This window comes from Cavia porcellus, unplaced genomic scaffold, assembly GCF_034190915.1.
Source record: "Cavia porcellus strain 051 isolate PalLab524CR breed Dunkin Hartley unplaced genomic scaffold, mCavPor4.1 scaffold_20, whole genome shotgun sequence".
Lineage (NCBI taxonomy): Eukaryota > Metazoa > Chordata > Mammalia > Rodentia > Caviidae > Cavia > Cavia porcellus.
This window is the reverse complement of record NW_026947503.1, coordinates 59,156,453-59,176,142: the sequence shown is the minus strand read 5'-3', so window position 1 is coordinate 59,176,142 and position 19,690 is coordinate 59,156,453. Positions and strand designations below refer to the sequence as shown.

The window sequence follows — 19,690 nt, the reverse complement described above, 5'->3', positions numbered from 1 at the left end:
TATCAAAAACTAGTGAATGCTGCTGCCGAGTGTCATTCGTCAGAAAGGCAGGCTCCTGAAAACCTGATAGTGTGTACTTATCTACCTTACTCACCAGGTATGGTGAGTAAAAACACTCAGGAAAGAGGACTTCTAGAACTGCTTCAGAAAGCAGCAAGAGCAATGGAACGAGTGAGTTTGAAATGACGGGGAGTATTCTGGGGAGAATTAATAGCACTGTGTCTTTTACTATAATAATTTTGTTTTATTAATTCTATCTCATACAATCTGTGCTACAACATGCTTTTTTTCATTTAACACTGTATCATGGGATATACTACTTTCTCACATCATTACACAAAAGTCTACTTCATTTATTTTTAAAGGCCAGAAGTATGATGTATGTATGCGTCAGATTTGAGTTGGTTTTTTTCCACTATTAAAAATAATGCTACAACAGTCAGCTCTCTTTGTCTCTTTTTTTCTTTCTTTAGAAGACTGATTGAGGCCTCTGCATTAAGCTGCATTCCCAGTCCATTTATTTAAGACATCGTCTTATTAAGTCAACCTTGCTGTTCAGACTGGGCTCAATCTTGTCGTCTGCCTGCCTCACCCTCTTAAGAGTGCTAGGATTATAGACATACGCTGCAATGTCTATATTTACACATTTTAAGCATTTATGCAAGTCTTTCTGTAGGATAAACTGTATAGTAGTACATCAAAAAACATGTACATAAAATTACTTTCTTCTCGGAGCTGGGGATTTAGCTCAGCGGCCTTGCAAGCAGGCAGTCGTGAGTTCGATCCCTGGTATCGATAAAAACGAAAAAGACCAAAAAAAAAAAAAAAAAAACTTTCTTCTCACAGTTTATTTCCTAAAATAGTATATAAATGAACTTTCCATGTGTTCCCTGAGTATTTTGTCTCACTTAAAATCTGACTATCTTCAAAAAGATTCCTTATGTTTTAATTTTTATTTGTTTATTATTAGGATTTAACATTTTTTAAATCACTATTTCTGTCTCAGCCGTCCTTTTTCTTCTCTTGGGAGTTTTTCTTTTTTGTATTTATTTATAAAAATAAATGCTATTAAATAGCCTTTTCTGTTTTCTTTCAATTTCTAGTGTTGTCTACGGCCATACCACCCTGAACGCGCCCGATCTCGTCTGATCTCGGAAGCTAAGGGGGTCGGGCCTGGTTAGTACTTGGATAGGAGATCAATTTCTAGTGTTTTGTTCCACAGACATTGGAAATTTTACATAACAAATATTAATATTTTCCCTTATGCTGTCTTGATAAAAGTAAAATCTGCAATGAAGAATTTTCAACATCTATTAAGTACATTTTTGAAAGATTATGTTGCAACTCAAGACTGATGAGAGAAAGTAGATTTAAGGAGAGGACACAATCATGTAATTACAAAGAAACAATTTTTACTGTAAAAATCAACTAAAGAACTTAGACAAAATGCATCATAAAATACAAAGCAAAATGATAACCTACTCTTACAGTTTCTGATTTATTCCCTATCTCTCTCATGTGTCTTCTCTTCACCATGTTTTCCTACCATCAATAATATCCTCAATATAATTTAAATTACATTAGTAGACAAACAAGTTTTCCTAACTGAAAAAGCTTTATTTTTAAAATTTAAGTCTTCTATATTTAATAAAGAGAATCTGTACTATTTGTTTTAATGGAAGATTTAAATCTTATGGCTTCAGTTTTATGAAAAACTAACTAAAGAAAAATTAACTTCCTAATATATGATACTCAAGTATAAATTCATGGAAAAAGCTGAAAATATACATACCTGTGTTTTAAGAGTTCGTTCTGTATTGATATTCTTTTCAAAAGCAGCCTTAAGATTACTGATCTCCTCCTCCTTCTTCAATTTATATTCTGCCAACCAATTATAAAAAATGTTAATCCACAGTATTAATTTCTGCATTTCAAACTCAAATTACAATACACTAGTAACGTTCAGTAATTTAATTCTTAAGGGTATACATGTTATTTAATATATGAAAACAGGTATTTAAAAACCTAATACACAACATAAATACCTAAATATTAATCAGTGATTTTAATTTAACACTATGATTTTTTTTTTTTTTTGGTCTTCTTCCTGATTTTATCGGTACTGGGGATCGAACTCATGACTGCCTGCTTGCAAGGCAGGCGCTTATGCTGCTGAGCTAAATCCCCAGCCCCCACTATGATTATTTTTTAAGAAATTCTATAGCTGCCAGGAGCACATCTGTAATCCCATCTCTTGGGAGGGTTATACAGCAGGATGGTGAGTCCAAGGCCAGCCTGGGCAACATGGTGAGACCCTGCCTAAAAAAGAAATCCAAACAAACAAAAAACAAATTTTTACATACCTTCTTCTGCCTTTTTCATTTTATCCATCAGCTCTTCATTTTCTTTTCTTAACAATTCATTATCTTTGGTTAGCATGCTGTTTGCTTCTTCAAGCTAAACAAAGCCACAAAAATTTAAGCTACAGCCTCTTTGTTTTTCTCATAGAACTAAAACTTTTTCAATGAAGACAGACCAAACATTGTTTAATAATAAAAAACACATATTTTCTACTTTAAAATATATAGATATAATTAAACTTTAAATATTTTACAATTATTAGCTCCCCAAAATTACTTCTAATGTATACATGCACAGCTCTATTCAGCTCTATGATGAACCTACTATGTGAGCCATGCCAAGTTAGCATCCTTCTGAACTTCACTTTGTTTTTTTCCTTGAGACAGGGTCTCATTATGTAGCTCAGGCTAGCGCTGAACTCACTTTGTAAGCCCAGGCTGGCCTTGAACTCAGCAATCCTCCTGCTCAGCCTCCCAAGTGCTGGGATTACAGGTGTGCACCACCACACCTGGCCACTTTGTTTTAAACAATGATCAAAATGACAACAAAAATAGTTACTGATTACTTCTACTTATGCATTTATTGACCATTTTATGTCCTTAAGACAATCATGTGGAATGGGTATTATTTCCACTTTACTGATGAGGAATCTGAAGCTTTGAGAAATTAAAGCAAGTTGTCTAAAACCACGTAATTTCTTTAGGGAAAAAGGTGGGATTTGAACACAGGGCCACTCACATTACAGTACTTGATGGTTAGAAGAAAATCTAACCTTCCACTTCTAGTCTTGTGATTCTAGAAGACTAGAAGTGATTCTATTTAGACTACAGTGTAAGCTGAAGAATAGGTAATTGATTTGCTATGTTGGTTGCTTATAATGAATATGTAAACTATTCAGAAAGAATTTCCCATGCCAAAATGTTTTCTCTGAATTTCAAAGTTTTGCCTCATGAAATCAATTTCAGTGTAGTAAGAGAATAACAAATGAACTTAACCCAAATGTTTTCATATAACTGAGATCTATAGACAGAAAGAAATAAAAGCCTAATATACGGAATAAGTTTTTCAATCACTAACAATGTTTTGGATTAAATAAACTAATACACAAATACATAATGATCATTATGTATGAAGTGTAAGCAAACATGCATGTATACATACCCTCTAACATTTTAAAATGTGACCTATTTTGATTTAAGTCAGTTTGAGACACATAATCTACCTATCACACTTACCCGACTAACAGTATGATCTTTATCTGTAATCTCTTGTCTGTTTCTTGAAGCAGCTTTCTTGCTTTCTTGGGTCAATTCAAAATACTGTTCTTCCAAAAGTCCTCGAGCCAACTGCTCAGACTCAGCTTTTGTTTCTGCTAGATCCAACTGAGTAGAAAGAGCTTCCCTGTAATAATTTTTAAGAGAAATGTATATATCAAACTCAGTTCATTTACCCAACTTCAATCACATGCTTAAAAACACAATTACCTTTAAATGATTAAAAGAAATTGATTTTATTGCTTTACATCAAGTAAATCCATTTCAAACTCTCTAGAAAAGCTATGAACTTAAACCTGCCAAGCTATCTATTTTTGGAAAAGACTGGCTGATAAATCAGAACAGACCTGGTTCCTTTAACTTTACCACTAACAGGACAGGAACAGTGTTGGGCAAGGTCTTTATACTTCCTGTGTATGATTTAAACAAATCTGTAAAACAGGAATTAAACTAAATTATTTGTGAGGTTTCTTCTAGCTCTGAAATTCAATGAGATTATGAAGACACATCTAGATCTGTAAACTATCTAGAAACAGCCTTGAAAATGGCCCTTTAAAACTTCAGAACTGACAGATCAGGACAAGATACTGTAGTTTGCCTGCTCTTCCCAAAGAACCACTCTAAGCTAAGTTGGTCACCATTATAATCTCCTTGTTTGCCACAGATATTCAATGAATGTTTTCAAAACACATGATTTCTATCTTCTATTTTCTAGTAAAGGAGGATTACAAATCAAATCTTCTGGTTTAAACTTAAGGATGAAGACATAAAGAGAATTCACAGAGAACAACACTCATTTATACAGTAACTATTTATTTCAATATTTACTCTGTGATAAGCATTGTTCTAGAAATTAAAGCACATAGCACTCACAGAATTCTTGGTCTCTAGAGGTATACAATGGAAGAGTTCATTAGTACAGTCACACAGACAACTTAAAAAATGAACAAGTAATATATAGGATGCCACAGAGAATAAAAGACGAAAGGTAGAAAAAGCTGTGCATGTGATCACAATTTTATAATGCGGTGATCAAACAGGCCTGTCTACTAAGCAAATATTAAAAGGGAAGTACGATGGGAGAGAGAGAATAATACAGGCTATCTAAAAAGGGAAAATCAAATAAATGTAAATCCCAAGCTGGCCTGAAGGAGACTAAAGAAAGTTGGGAGAGATGTGGAAAGAGAAGGGAAGAGAAAGAAACACTGTTAAGGTTTTCTAAAACAATATAGTGGCCACAGCTTTTACTGTTTACTCTAAAGTTTTAAAAAGATCATTCTTGGCTGTGGTATACAGTATTAGGACCAGATAGCAAGAGACAATAGCAGAACAGAGTTGACTGTTAAAAGGTTACTGACAGCTGGGTATGGTGGGATAGCCTGAGGCTGAGGCAAGCGCCTCAAATTCAAGGCCAGCATGGCCTACATACTGAGTTATTAAGGACAGTCTGAACTATATAATGATCATGACCCTATCTCAAAAAAAGGGCGTAGGGAGGGTGCTACTGAAATAATCAAGATTGGAGATAATACGGCAGTTTGGACCACATTAATAGTGATCAAATTCTATACATGTAATTTTTAGTTACAACTGGGAGAATGTTAATGGACTGCACAAAAAGTATAAGAGAAACTGTCTAGGGTGACTTTTTTTAATTTAAACCATTGGAAATAGAATTATTAATTACTGAAACAAGAAAGCCAAAAAGACCAAAGTATAAGGTGATGGAGTCTGGATCGGGGGGGGGGGGCACATTAAATAAGGAATGCTTACTAAACACTCATGAGATGTCAAATGGACAGCTGGATATACAAGTTTGGAATTCAGAGGAGAACATACTTGTACATTGATGCTATTTAAAGCTATGAGGCAGGATGAGAACAAGTAGAGTGATCCCTTGGGCCCTCTAAACTCTGGAGGTCTGAGAAATGAGAAGGGACAAAAAAGGCAGAGTAGGTTGAGATAGGGTAACCAGTTTAGTTAAAAGGGAAATACTGTGTAGTTTACAGAAAAAAGTGAAGATTTTATCCACAGTAATCAATTATGTCAAAAGCTGCTGTTAAATTAAGGAAATAAGGTAAAGATTGAGATCTTACTAATGTTTTTACTAGGAAGACAACAATGACCATGAGAAGGGTTGTTTAGTTAGAATGACGAATACAAATGACTGGAGGTTCTTGAGAGAATGGGAGAACAAACCTGAAGATAGCTAGTATGAAATTCAAGTAAGACTGCTTTAAGAGGAAGCAGAAAAATGGTATGGTAGTTGGAAGTAGATGTGAGTTAAAGGTGTTTTTTTGGTACTGGGGATTGAATTCACAAACTCGTACTTGCCAGGCACGTGCTTATGCCATTGAGCTAAACCTCCAGCCCTTAAGTTATTTTTTAAGGAGATATTCAATTGTTTAACTAACAATGGGAGTGAATGGAAAATTTATAAGGAAAGATGAAAGAATTATTAGAATCATATTCATAAGTAGGGCGAAAGGAATGGGATCAACAAGTTGGTATTATGAGGTAAAGAACACTTTCTGTCCATTTACATCATCAGAAGAAACAAGGTTTATAGCTACATATGCAGATGGGGAGAGAACACATGTTCTCTTCTAACTTCTAGGAAACAAGGCTATTAGCTTACAACGAGAATAAGAGAAGATTCAAAAGATCAATTATAGAAGAGCTAATACACAAGAAAAGGCAGGAAACACCACCCATGTTATATGAACAACATAACAGAGTGCTTTAGATACCTACAACATACTCATGTGAGGTCACTGCTTTAAATCAAATTCACACAGTGTCTAAGTTATACTTTAAGAAAGCAGAAACTTTTTATCCCAGAATGTATTTCTACCTCTGGTCATGAATTTGTGCCAAAAATGCAAAAAAGAAATGATTCTGGACAGTTATCTGTGGTTACATTCATCTAAATTTCCTTTGTAACTCTGCATGATGAGACTTGTCTTAACAGTATTTAAAGTCACTCATTCTCCCATCTTTTCAAAGAACTCAAATTATCAACAATTTCACATATTTCTAGATTATAAGAAGTGACTCTGTTTTGTTCATTACCATATTCCATTTCCACAAAAGTCTGCAGCTCATAGAAAGTGCTCAGAATAAATAGAATTGCAACTTTTTCCAGATTTCCTTCCCATGCCTCACTAAAATATGCTCATATCAATGCTCCATTAAGAGATGCTGCTCTTCACAGTCTCCTCCAGCTCAGGAAGATACATAGACTTGGCACACACAAGTCCCTAAATCCACTCTCTAGCATATGTGCACACACATAGCCATGTACCCTAACAAAACATGAAGAACGATAAAAGTGAGATAGTTTCATTTCACAATACTCAATGTACAAAGGATCAAACACCATCAACAGCTGATAACGATACAAAAAAGGCAAACAGCAGGTAGGGTAATACCACCACTTGGGAGGCTGAGACAGGAGGACTGCCTTAAGTTCAAGATTAGGCTGAGCTACAAAGTGAACTTAAGGTCAGCCTGTACTACATAATGTGACCCTATCCCAAAAAACCAAAAAGACAAGTAAATAGGCAAACAGACTTGCAAAGTTATATATGAAGCAGCCTTCTAAAAATCAGATTTGAGTTTGATTAATCCTCCCAATAAAAGGTGTCTAATAAAACTTTTAAGTGAGAGAAATGTTCTGTATCCATGCTAATATGATAGACACTGCCACATGTGGTTACTGTGCAGCTGAAATACAGCTACTGTATCTGATAATTTTTCATTTTATATAAATCTTTAAGTGGCTATCAATTACCGACTATCATACTGGACAGAGTAGCTCCGGATTTAACAACTGGTTTGCAGAAAACACAAAGGAAGAGAATGCTCAACTAACTGGAAATAAAATCAGCAAAATCACAACAAAGATTAGCTCTACAGGACAAGAACTATGTTCATCAGCAAGTGTCAGGATGGTGATTATTCTTCTGTGGCGAAGAATGGAGGCATAATTAGTGGTATACAGTGGGCTTCTGAGATGGGTGGGGGTTCTGTTTCTTTTGCAGGTGGTAGTTATATTTTTCATGTAATTAAAAAACTTTTGCTATTCTCTGTACAGTAACTTTCCAATTTACTAAGATTTGAGTTGTGAATTTGCACAGACAGGAACAGATCTCAAATTACAAATAAATCGTGAAAGCGGCTCATGTGCCTGTCACACACTGTCACAGCTACACTGCTGTATGCTTACGATGCAGCATGGTAGTATACAGCAGCACAGTGCTCAGAGCGAGCCCAGAATGTCTGCAAGCAGGAAGAAAAGCAGTGGGGTTGTGGAGGGGCTGCTAGGAAGCAGAAAGCAACATACACCATGTGTTTGTGTCAGCAATGTAGGAGACTCTTTGTCTGACTTATAAAGGAATCGGGTAACTCGAATGTTCTTTCGGAATTGAACTCACTTGCAAGTTGGGGATTTACTATATTTATCTAGTAATAAAACAGTTAAAGGCTAGGATATAGCTCAGCAGTACGAGCACCTGCCTGACAAGCATAGGGTCCTGAGTTTGAGTCCCAGTACTAAATAAATTAAATAAAATTTTAAAATCAATAAAAAGTTTTTAAAAAAATTTATTTCAAAGGGAATGATAATATAACAATGTCAGAAAACTAGTTCCAGTGTTCACTCTTTTCTTTTTTTAATTGGTAAAGGTTATTTATTCTTATTTATACCTTTCTAATTTTGGCGATTTTATTAGCTGAGAAAAATACTTGCTTTCTCCTAACAAAAATATTCATAGTTCCCAGAATGACATAGTGTATGTATGTATGTATGTATTCCTATACAAGATAAATAGCCATACTACTAATCTCTGTTAGTTTATCCAAAAGAACAGTTTGTGCATTCACTGTTTGATCATTTTTTTGTGTCTAAATCTTGTAACCTGAACAACTACTTCTAAGATAACAATATGCAAGATATTAGTTAGTGTTAATTTCTTATTTTTTTAAAAAAAAATTCTTCATTGGTTTTATCCTTTTTTCCTGTTTTGCTTTTTTAAAATAAAATTAAAAAATAGAAACCCATGTTATAAGATTCATTACTATATCTTTTATGGAAAAGAAGCAGGGAGGAGGAAGAGACGACTGTTCATTCTGACACTATTTAGCTATGAAACCCCAGTTGAGTGTGACACTATCTTTTGGGGTCTCTCAGCCCAATTCTAAAATGAAGCTATTAGGCTTACATTGTAAGGTTTGCTGTTTACTGGCTGGGTGATTACACTGCTCAGGGATTGAATGCAGGACCTTTTGCATACTAGACAAACAATGCATTCACCGAGCTACATTCCAGCACAGGCTTTCTTCTTCTATTTTTATTTTTATTTTATTTCAAAGAGAGTAAAACTAAACATAACAAAACAGATAATTAGGAAACAGTTTTAAGAAACACGGATTTCAAAGCAAGTCCACTGGAGATCTTCACTGTCTATCATATTGTCTCTAGTTTTCTTCCAAATAGTTGTCCCCATCTTCACACACATTGAATACATACTGAACATTATAGAACTAATCTAATCATAACAGGATGATGAAGGCTTTTTAGGTCTCCAAGGCCTGACATTGGGGAGGTCAACAATGACTGCCATAATGTCTCTCATTCTCTTCGAACTAGCTGTCCATATCTTTACGTATGCTGAAATTAAACATGAGAGACTAGACTAATGTCACTCTGAATAGTGACTAATAGTATTGATAGATTTTATATCATTATGCTACAGAATTAGCACTGGGTATCTTAAGTGTCTCCTCTTCTTTAGAGTATCTGTTCACTACATCGTGCATCTGTTCCCCAGGCTTTCTTCTTCTAAGCATACAATTAATGGAACAACCTGCAAAATAATACTAGAAGTCAACCTTAAACACCTTTAACTTAATGATTTGAAGTACAGAATGATTTATATAAAAATAAACGTTTAAAGGTTGAAAACAATGTATTGTCAGAGTTTGATGAATCTCTGTGTAGTTACTGTGGTTTTAGGATTTACATTATTTCTTTACTCTAGAAGTAAATTTCAGCCTAGTCTAATTAGCCTTCAGTTAGCCAATAAAATGTGTTATATTACTGTCTTCAGAATAATGTACACCTCATCCTTGTTAAGGATGCCCGGTTGCAGCACTGATCTCAATGTTAAGTAAGAGGGACATACTTTTCATTTTGCAATTCCTGTATCTTCTTTAAATGTTCTCTGTTTTTTTCTTCAAGTTCTTCCTTAAGTTCCTTTACCTGGGTTTTATAAAGTGTCTGCAAAACAAGTGGTAAGAAACATATCAGTAGTCTTTTTTAAAAATTAAGTAAGTGACACATGATCTAACAATTTTACTCCCAAGTGTTTACTCAAGACAGCTGAAAATATAAGTCCATATAATTTTACAGTCCATACATGAATTTTCTTTACAATGTTATACATAGCAACTCCAAACTAGAAATAATTCACATATCCAGGATTGTTCCTGCTGGGAACGGTGGCACATGCCTATAATCCCAGCATTTAGGACAGGAGATTGATGGAGGAAGACCGTCGCAGTTTGAAGCCAGCCTGGGCTACAAACTGAGTTCAAGGCCAGTCTGTACTGCATAGTGAAAGCCTGTCTCAAAAAGACAAAAAACAAAAGAAACAAAAAAGACCTGCTGACATACACATGATAAATCTGAAAGAAAAAAATGTCAAGTGAATGAAACCAATGCTAAAGTGTATACACTGTTTGATTCCACATACTTCTTTTTTTATTTAACTACCTCACAGTTTATCCCAAGCATCACTCAAGCAGTGTGGGTCTACTCATTTACTGACTATCCTAAGTGTTCCTCAGGCAGGCAGGTGTCATTTCAACCAGTCTATTCTTGTACTGAATAAATGTGATAAAAGTCGTTTTTGTTTTTCCTGTTATGTTATAAAAATTAAGCCAGGCATGGTGGCACACACCTCTTATTCCAGCACTGTGGAGGCTGAGACAAGAGTAAGATTACTGGTGTTTGAAATCATCATGGGAAGTGAGTTCAAGATTAGCCTGAACTGCACAGTGAAATTTTGTCTCAAATAGACAAAAGGAAGAAAGAAAGAAAAAAACAAACGTAATTCTTTGGGCCAAGAGTTTAGCTTAGCAGCATAAGACCTGCATGGCATGCACAAGGTCATGAGATGGATCCCTGGACACGCCCCCCCCCCCAAACAAAACAAACCACCACCAACAACAAAAAAACCCCTGCAATTTTTGGTCATCCTGTATTTAAATAACTAAGACAGGCAAGTGGTAAAGTATTCCTTTTAGTTTCAAACATGAGGGAAAAGAATAGGAATAGTAAGGATCAGCAAGCAGCTATGGAGAACTACTGTGTACCAAATACTTAATTATTCTCCAATAAACAGCACTTCTCAAGACAAAAAACCAAATACATAAATTCCTATGGGACTGGAAATAAAGGCAAAGTTAGCTCTAATTTTAAAAAATTAATCCATTTTGTCTTCAGAAACCAGATTCTTATCTCTTCTGACATCAAATAATTAAATTCTACAATTAACTAATGAAGAGATAAAAAATCTAATTTGAAAGGCCACATTAAAGATAAATTCTAAATTTGGTTCATAACAGCTTACTAAATTGAATGGTAACCTAACAAAATCTTTCTGAGCGAATGGAATAAATTGGAACTAAAAAAATAGTCACATTTTGTATTATTTTATAGAGGCAAAATCAAGACACCATGGACACTATCAGAAGTCATTTGAAAAAATGGGAAAAAAATGAAATCATTTCATAATCTGGAAGCACCATATGAATTATCTGAGGAAGCATATATAGAAGAAAGTGTGACCACCTTACGGAAGTTATTAAATAATACATACCTTGAGTAATTAAGCTTGGCCTACACTTAAGAAAAGATTTTTTCAACATTACTAATTTTTTTTAAAAAGGCATTTAAAAACACTCTAATATGGCCTAATAAAGAAGGAGGAAAACAAACCCTAAAGAAATTTATGTTTATTAGAAAATAAACAGTGTGACATTGACATATCACAACGCTCTTCATATGTGAAAACTGTATACAGCTTTAACTGCAGAAACTGCTACTTCCAAGATTGTTCACATTATACTAATGAGTTCAAGGGCATACTCATTAGTATAATCTGAACTTTGCACATTTAATTTCACTTAATAAGGATTGTAGGGCAAGTGTTGCTATGGTTAATTATAATTTAAGGGCAAAATCTGACAAATATTAGGTTGAAATAAAATGGCAGAGTATAAGTTTGGCAATCCCACCCCAAAACCCGAAATTCAGAGATTTCAATATTAGCTCTAAATTATAGTAGTAGTGAAAAATAATTTGGTCTGCAGCAAATTAAGGATGATATGTGTGAAGAAAAAGCCAGACAATTCATATTAAATACAAAATTAAAGTGAGAAAAAGCTTTTAAAAGTTATACCTATAACTGCAAGGTCCCTTTAATGTGGTACATGTATATGCCATACAAGAGTGTAATTTATACTATTAGAGCTTGCTAAGAGGCAAGAGGATACCTAGTATTTTAATTAATATGATGGCTATTCTGCGACTGTTTCCACATAAAGTTACCCCTTTGCAACTTGTCTGCACAAGAAATGCAGACATGGAGATGAAAAGGACAAAATTTTTTCATAGTCATTTGAAAAAGTCACAGTTCACAGAAAAGATCTAAATACCTTGTTTTAAGTTTTTGAAACTGTCTGGATGTTAAAGATAACTGTCACTTACCGAGAAATACTGTTCAGCTTCGAGCTGATCTTGTAGCTCACGCATCTGTCCTTCATTTCCTCTATACTGTCTTTGGATAGAAGGAAAAAAAGTAAACAAATGTATTTATACTAGACACTATATTTTTCTTAGTCTGAGTGGCTAAAGTAAAAACAAAGTCTGCTCTACATAGCAAGATCCTGTCTCGTAAGAAAAAAAGTAAAAACAGTTCACTAAAATAAGCTTTGTTTTTTTAAAAAAAAAGTCATTATACAGTGTTATTTTACTAATTAATTTGATCAGGTCACACTGTCTGGTTACATCTTGTTCATAAAATGATGGTATTGAAAGCTGAGGGAGTCCTTTTCTAAGGTTATGTTTAAAACAGTATTAACTGTGGAGCTATCTAAAACTGCTAAAAAAAAGTTGAAATTAGTTTTGTTGCAAAATTTGTATATAGCAATCCTAGGGATATATTTTAAATGTCTTATGTAGTTAAGTAAACAGAAACAGAGGCCATGAAAAATTTAATAAGTGATAATTCAGCAATACATAGTATGGCCAAGTAAACACAGGGCGAGGATGGTAGAAATTAATTATTAGAGGACTGGGGATATAGCTCAGTGGCACAGCACTTGTTAGCAAGTATGAGGTTATGAGTTCAATTCCTGGTACAAAAAACAAAACAGTAACAAAAACAAAATAAAACAAAAATGTGACAGGCTTCCCTGTGAACCTCTTTAAAAAAAAAAAAAGAAACTAATAATTAGGAAAAGGATATAAAAAAGGAAAAGCAAGAGCTAAACGCTGATAAGAGGAATATAAAAAGACAAAACCAAATATACATATTACTAACAGAAGCATAACTCACATAGCAAGATTCAGACCATGTAACTCAAAAGACATATTTTCAAGGATTAGTAATTGCATCTACAATTTCTAGACTTTAATATTCCATAGTAGTTGCTTGTATTTTCAGTGTTTAACAAGGAATGAGGTTGGGTAAAAAGTACAAATTGAGTCTTGAGTGACAATTACTTTGGGAGAAGAAAAATAAGAGTGAAAATGGTGTCTCTAAAAGACAAAGAGAATTTCACCAATCTGAGTCTAACTTAATGAAAACTGATTTTATCCAAGAAACACTACTTTGCAAATGAAACTGTTAAGTGAAGATGTAACAACACAGCATGTGGTATAAGACATACCCAACTTTGATACTAAAATTTTTAAAGCATGTCCTTATACACTCTGAAAGCACTATAAATACCTTGCTTTGCTTCTACGTCAATTAAGCAGACATACCACATTTCAAAAATAATAGGGGAAAAAAAGATGCTTTGCACTAAAGATGAATCGAAGAAAACACACACACACACAAACACTGAAGACTCACCATGTCTAATTCTAGTTTCTAAAATATAAAGAAACTATAAACATTTCTGTTAAGAAAGGGTAAATTTAATAAAAAGAAACAATCTTGATTTTTTGTAATTCTACTCTGAAGAAACAGGATATTCATGGAAATGAAAATCAGAGAAAATTAATTTTCCATCATAAACAGACTTCTTATAAAGTCAACAGTCTTGATTTTTCTCCCTTTAAGTAGTACCCATACTTTTAACTGAGTCTCTCTTACAGAACTTTGAAAGCACATCAAAGATTTTACTTTTTTTTTTTTTTTTTTTTTTTGGTACCAGGGATCAAACTCACAACCTCGCACTTGCAAGGCAGGCGCTTTATGCCGCTGAGCTAAACCCTCGGCCCTAAAGATTTTACTTTTAAATGCACTTTTCTGTCTTCCTTTCACAAACTCTTAGTATATAATCTGAACATACACAAAATACCAACACATATGCCGATGCTGAACATAAAAAGGAAATCACAATTGTACTTTCAAGACTTACTTTGTAAGCTGAGCTAACTCGAATTCTAATAATCTCTTGGCTTCCAATACAGTATTTATTTCCTGTTTCATCTGCTTTTCCAAACCTTTTAAATTGTCTGCCTCAAAAGCTTGAGTCTTCAATTCATTTTGTAACAGCAGTCGCTTATTTGATTCCTGCTCCAACTGCAAGGTTAGATTCTTAACCTATGAGTAAGAAAAAGAAATAGTATTTTCAATCTGCTTATAACAATCAAATTACAAAAACATTATAATCCTTATACTAATATTAGTGTTCTAAAGCATTCCCACTGTTCTTTTGCTTATTATTATAGATTTACCACTAATTCAAATCAGACATGAGATCTCATTTTAAAAAATTATATATATGGGTTTTTGGTCCCTTAATCAGCACGGAAATTTTGGAAAAGCAACTTTGGGGGGGGGGGTTCTCAAAAAGTTTTTAAATCTACCTGTTCATTTATAAATGTTTATGTGTTCTAATCTACAACCCTCCAAAGCTTACAAAACCTTATTTCTTTTCATAACAGGTTAAAAAAACTCACCCTATAATTTTCTACTGTAAATTTTCACTTTAGCATAATAGCAACTGGCAGTATATCTCAGTAATTGCATGTGGGGGATTCAAGAAGCAATCTTCATGTTTGCCCATTTGGTATGGCAAAGTGTATGCATGTGTACAAAAGTGTCAAACTGGAATTTTGACCCAGATTTATGCCTAACAGGTTTCATATATGTTTACTTGAGAATCACGGGGGATAAAATACACCTATGCTATTCTGTTGCTATGTAAACATGTACTTTACCATAATAGAATGGAGATTCATTTTGATTTTTCTGGTAAAAATAGCCTAATTCAATATAAGGGCACAGAAAGAACTATGTATGAAAGTTTTGGAGGAGGTCAAAAGTGAATCATCTAATCATTCATGCACGGATGATAAAGACATTAATCACTTGACATTGGTCATGTGAGTCAAAGTCCCTGAGACAGTAAAATGGACTGAGAATCAACCGATACAAATACAGAAAATACAGACCTCCTTGATATAGATGGTGAAGCAAACAGCAACATGAGTACATATTTGAGTAGTAGAAATGGTACAAAACAGTCATGCAACCAAATGGCACAATTCAATGTTAGAATTAGGTCTGAAAATACAGTGAGGATCTCTGCACAGGTGACACTTATTGGACAGAATGCCAGCACTGCCTTCAGTGTTGGAAATTGTAATAGACAAAATATGACATGTTATGAAACACACAAATGCTGAAATGCGAGAAAATGTTCCATATGCACCAACAGCCATATTCTAAAATGTATTTATTATGACACCTCACTAAATGAACTGAAAGTATTCACAGGTCTGCTGTACTTCAGCAGGGCTTTCTAATGGTTATCACAGGAATGTAAGAGATTTATGAAAAAGGGATGAGTGTGGGTTTGAGGTTTATAAAATAACAATGATGCTGAGGATATATGATTTCAAAACTGCATGAGGTTTGATGACAAAACAACCTGCCAAGAAAGAAAAAGAACTGATAATCTGGCTGCTAGCTGCTCATGGTTTGAGAGATTTGTGTTTAACAGGCAAGCAATTTATACACCATCTGATTACATGACTATTGATGAGTACTGTACAGCATTTCATGGCCTCTGTGGCTTCAGACAGTATATTCACCCAAAACTTCAAAATATGGCATAAAAATTTATGTCCTTGTACATGTGAAAATTTATTATGTGTTCGATTTAGACATTTATCCTGGACTCAATCACCAAGTCCTTAATCATATAGTAATAAATATTGTGAATCTACTTGTTACTCTCATCCCCCAAACTAACTGAATGTGAAATTTCACAATTGATTTACCAGTTTCCAACTGATGTTACATTTGGTACAGAGTACAAGTTGACCAGAATAGGAAGTGCACACAGGAACAAAGTAGAAATTCCAAATCAAATGTTTTAATTTCAAAACTATATAGTATAATCTTTGAATTTCGGAAAGATACATTATCCTCGTATATGATAAAAAAAAAAACAAATATATTGCTGATGTGAGTACAGCACCATGATGGAAATACTGATAGAGAAACCTTGACAAAATGGAAGTCTTGGTAACTTTCTACAAAAAAAAAAAAAAAAAACAAACCAAAGTGGAATAGATGCTGTTTATGAGTTAAGCAGCAATTAGGATGTCAGTCAAAACACAAAGCATTGGCCAATGGTTGTGTTTTACTTTACCCTAAACATGTATAGCATAGTTTGGTAGTTTACAAAGAAAATAACAAGTGTAAAATATCACAAAGAAATTTTCTTAGAAGATTGGGGTTGGAACTCATACGAGACCATTTACAGCATATTTCTGCCCATGGACCTACACTAAAAAATTGTGAAGCACACCTGTGAGTTGACAGGTGAACAGGCTGGTGCATCATCACAAAGACCTCCTATGACAACAAGAAAATCAAAAAGACGTCAACTGTACCTTTAAGGAAAGGACAGAAAAATAAAACACAGTACTATCAGTGTAACTGTGTATGGAATATGTAATACTCAGGTGTGAAGACTGCCTTGGGTGTGACAAATGAAGCAAAGATTATGTCTGTTGTAGAGTTCTATTGGTATTTTCACTGTAGTTCATATAGGTACTTACTTCTGTTATTTTTTTAAACTTTATACACCAAAAAACAGTTGATGTTGAAAATTCTAATGCTTTTTTTATAGTCAATACATATTAAAAATAAAATTCATAAAATCAAAATTAATGATTCATCAATAGACATACTCTATACAATACTCTAAAGAATAAACATGGGCATTATACACACAGCTTGCCTTTATAACAAAACTGGCATGATGTCCCATCGGCTACAAATTAATACCTCATTCATGAACACATCTGCTTGCAAATAATTCAGTTCATAAAAATTTGCTCCCATTCACATACTTCACACTGGGTTACAAACCCAACCATAGCCATCTTCCCCACACAAACACAAATGCAGCCATCTTCTTCAAAATGGCAAAATGAATTAATTTCATAAACTGAGGGACTACTGTATATTTTTATAGTACATAATAACAATATCCATTTTAGGGAGTTAGTACATATGTATCTTATCTTGATCGTTTTTGATCCTCCCCTTTCAACTTCCTATCTTCCCTTCTCCTTTCCCAAGTTTCCTTCCCTATCTCTCAAGTCTCTACCTCTGTTTTGTATCATCTCATTTTTATTTTGCTCTTTATTTATACTTTTTGAATTTCACATATAAGAGAAACCATATGATACTTCATCTTCTATGTCTGATATTTCACCAAACATTATAGTTTCAAGATGCATTCATTTTCCTTCAAATGACTTAAATTTACCCTTCTTTATGACTAATATTCTACTGTATATGCATATAGTTTCTTTATGTATTCATGTGCTTATGGTCATCTAGGCTGCTTCCATCATATCAAATATTTTATTCTTATAGTGACTGACCATGTTTTATGATTTCCTCTGTCCACTTCTCTAATCCTACCACTGCCAGTTTTTATATGATCATATTATTCAACTCTTTCACCTCAGTTCTGTGCTTTTCTTTTGCTTTGGAGGAGTACAGATGAGAACACATTCAAACTTTCTCATCCTTCAGCTCTCACCTTAAACATCACACCCACAGCAAGATGTTCCTAAGCTCTCCGATGTGTTAGGAACACTACATCACTCTGTACTTCCATTTTAATTATTTGAAATTCTTGTAATTACTATTGTAATATGTTTTTTCCTTTGGGCTGCAAGTAAAGATTGTACTTACCTCAGAAACCCCAACTCCCAGCACAGAATCAGAGAAATAACAGGTGTTCTAAAATTATGTTTTTAAAATGACTGCTATATTTTAAATTTCCAAAATAAGTCTCCTCCTGTGAGCGAGCCCTAACAAGAAAATCTAATCGCTCTTCTTAATCAGTCCTACTTACCAATAGCAGATTAATTTTTCTGAAAGAATGTTTTCACCTGTAGCTGTTATGCAAGTTTTAAAGACTATTAAGACTTTAGCCCTCAAGTTTCTCAACGTATCTTTTCTTCTCTGATCTAATTTGTTCCTTTTTGCCCCTTATTTACCCATCTTCTTATCTGTCCTACACTTGCTTTTTATCAATATCTATACTTGGAAGCAGTCTTACACTCAGCTTTACAAATACTTTCTGGAACAAATATAGTAATCACCAAGATATAATGTCCTTTCATCATTTTATCAGCAGTTATATAAATGTATAGTCTGTGCTTTTTATCAACCTAAGCCAGTGAAGACTGCGCTTAGTTTTCTTCTTCTTAATCTCAGAGCATTGCTTCTCTTTGCAGTTACAGAATTCCTTCTTATAATAAAGTGTTTATTTTTTAGCAGTTTCTTGAAGGGGTGAACTATGCACATTTTATATAGTTGTACTGTCACAATGCAAAATAAGAACAGAGTCTGTAGAGTAAATGTTCACTAAATGAAACAAAAATTCTAGGGTCTACGAAGCTGGATACATGTGGGCTGTTTTATTCAAATGTTCTTTTGTATGTTATTCCTTCAGTTTATGGTTTTTAAATGGCAAATAATAGCTCCATTCATAACTTAAAACGTTTCCTTTCTAAAAGGTATACAACATTGGTACTGTTGTTATTACCTCATCCTCCATCCTTTCCTTGTTCTCAGTCAAATGCTCGAGCTTCTGCTGAGCCTGTTTCAAATCAACATCGAGCATGGAACATTGCTTCTCAATTTGAACCACTCGATTTTCAGCCTTCTCTCGAGTCTTTCTCTCTTCCTTAAGTTTTTTTTCCATTTCTGTGAAAGAAAAGTCACAAACATACATCTAAAGAGTGTCTTTACACTTTTCACTTAATAGGTTCGTAGACTGTTTTCAAGATCTCTATGGTTTCTATCCTGGGACTATCATACACCTATCAATTAAATAAGTTCTAACATTACTTGAGTAATTTATATGGTGAGAATCTCTAAGGGAAAGTTATAAAAATGAAATGAAGTAGTAATACAATACATTCTAAATCTAGTCTTTGCTCAGTGGTATAAGAGATCCTTCAGTGTCATTTTCAGACCAGAAGGCGAAGGGTACAGCAAGAAAGACAGTAGAGAAACAAAGGATAAAAAATACAGGTAGATCAAGTAAAAACAGGAAATTATAAAGCCAAGTGAAAAGCAAAGGCTGAGGATAAACTTGAGAAAAAAGGAAAGCTGCTAGGTGGACGACGATAACCTCTAAGACGAAAGTGAAGATAATGATGGATAAAGAGATAGGACAGACTGAAACTAAGAAAGGAGTTCACAGTTATGCATTCAGTATTTCTTTGTCAAATGGGAGAAATGTTCACTTCATAAAGCTGGAAAGATGAAAAAAGG

The 19,690-nt window shown here is 34.0% G+C and overlaps 1 protein-coding gene across 1 annotated transcript in view; it reads right to left on the bottom strand.

The window, feature by feature from the left end:
• Rock1 (Rho associated coiled-coil containing protein kinase 1) overlaps positions 1 to 19,690 on the bottom strand; it is a 123,347-nt gene that overhangs the window by 19,227 nt on the left and 84,430 nt on the right. The window contains exons 19-25 of the mRNA XM_003474112.5: positions 18,957 to 19,117; positions 14,292 to 14,476; positions 12,409 to 12,478; positions 9,821 to 9,915; positions 3,597 to 3,762; positions 2,364 to 2,457; positions 1,793 to 1,881 (exon numbers count right to left, since the gene is read on the bottom strand). Coding sequence (XP_003474160.2) covers positions 1,793 to 1,881; positions 2,364 to 2,457; positions 3,597 to 3,762; positions 9,821 to 9,915; positions 12,409 to 12,478; positions 14,292 to 14,476; positions 18,957 to 19,117 — 860 coding nt within the window. The remainder of the gene's footprint in view (positions 1 to 1,792; positions 1,882 to 2,363; positions 2,458 to 3,596; positions 3,763 to 9,820; positions 9,916 to 12,408; positions 12,479 to 14,291; positions 14,477 to 18,956; positions 19,118 to 19,690) is intronic.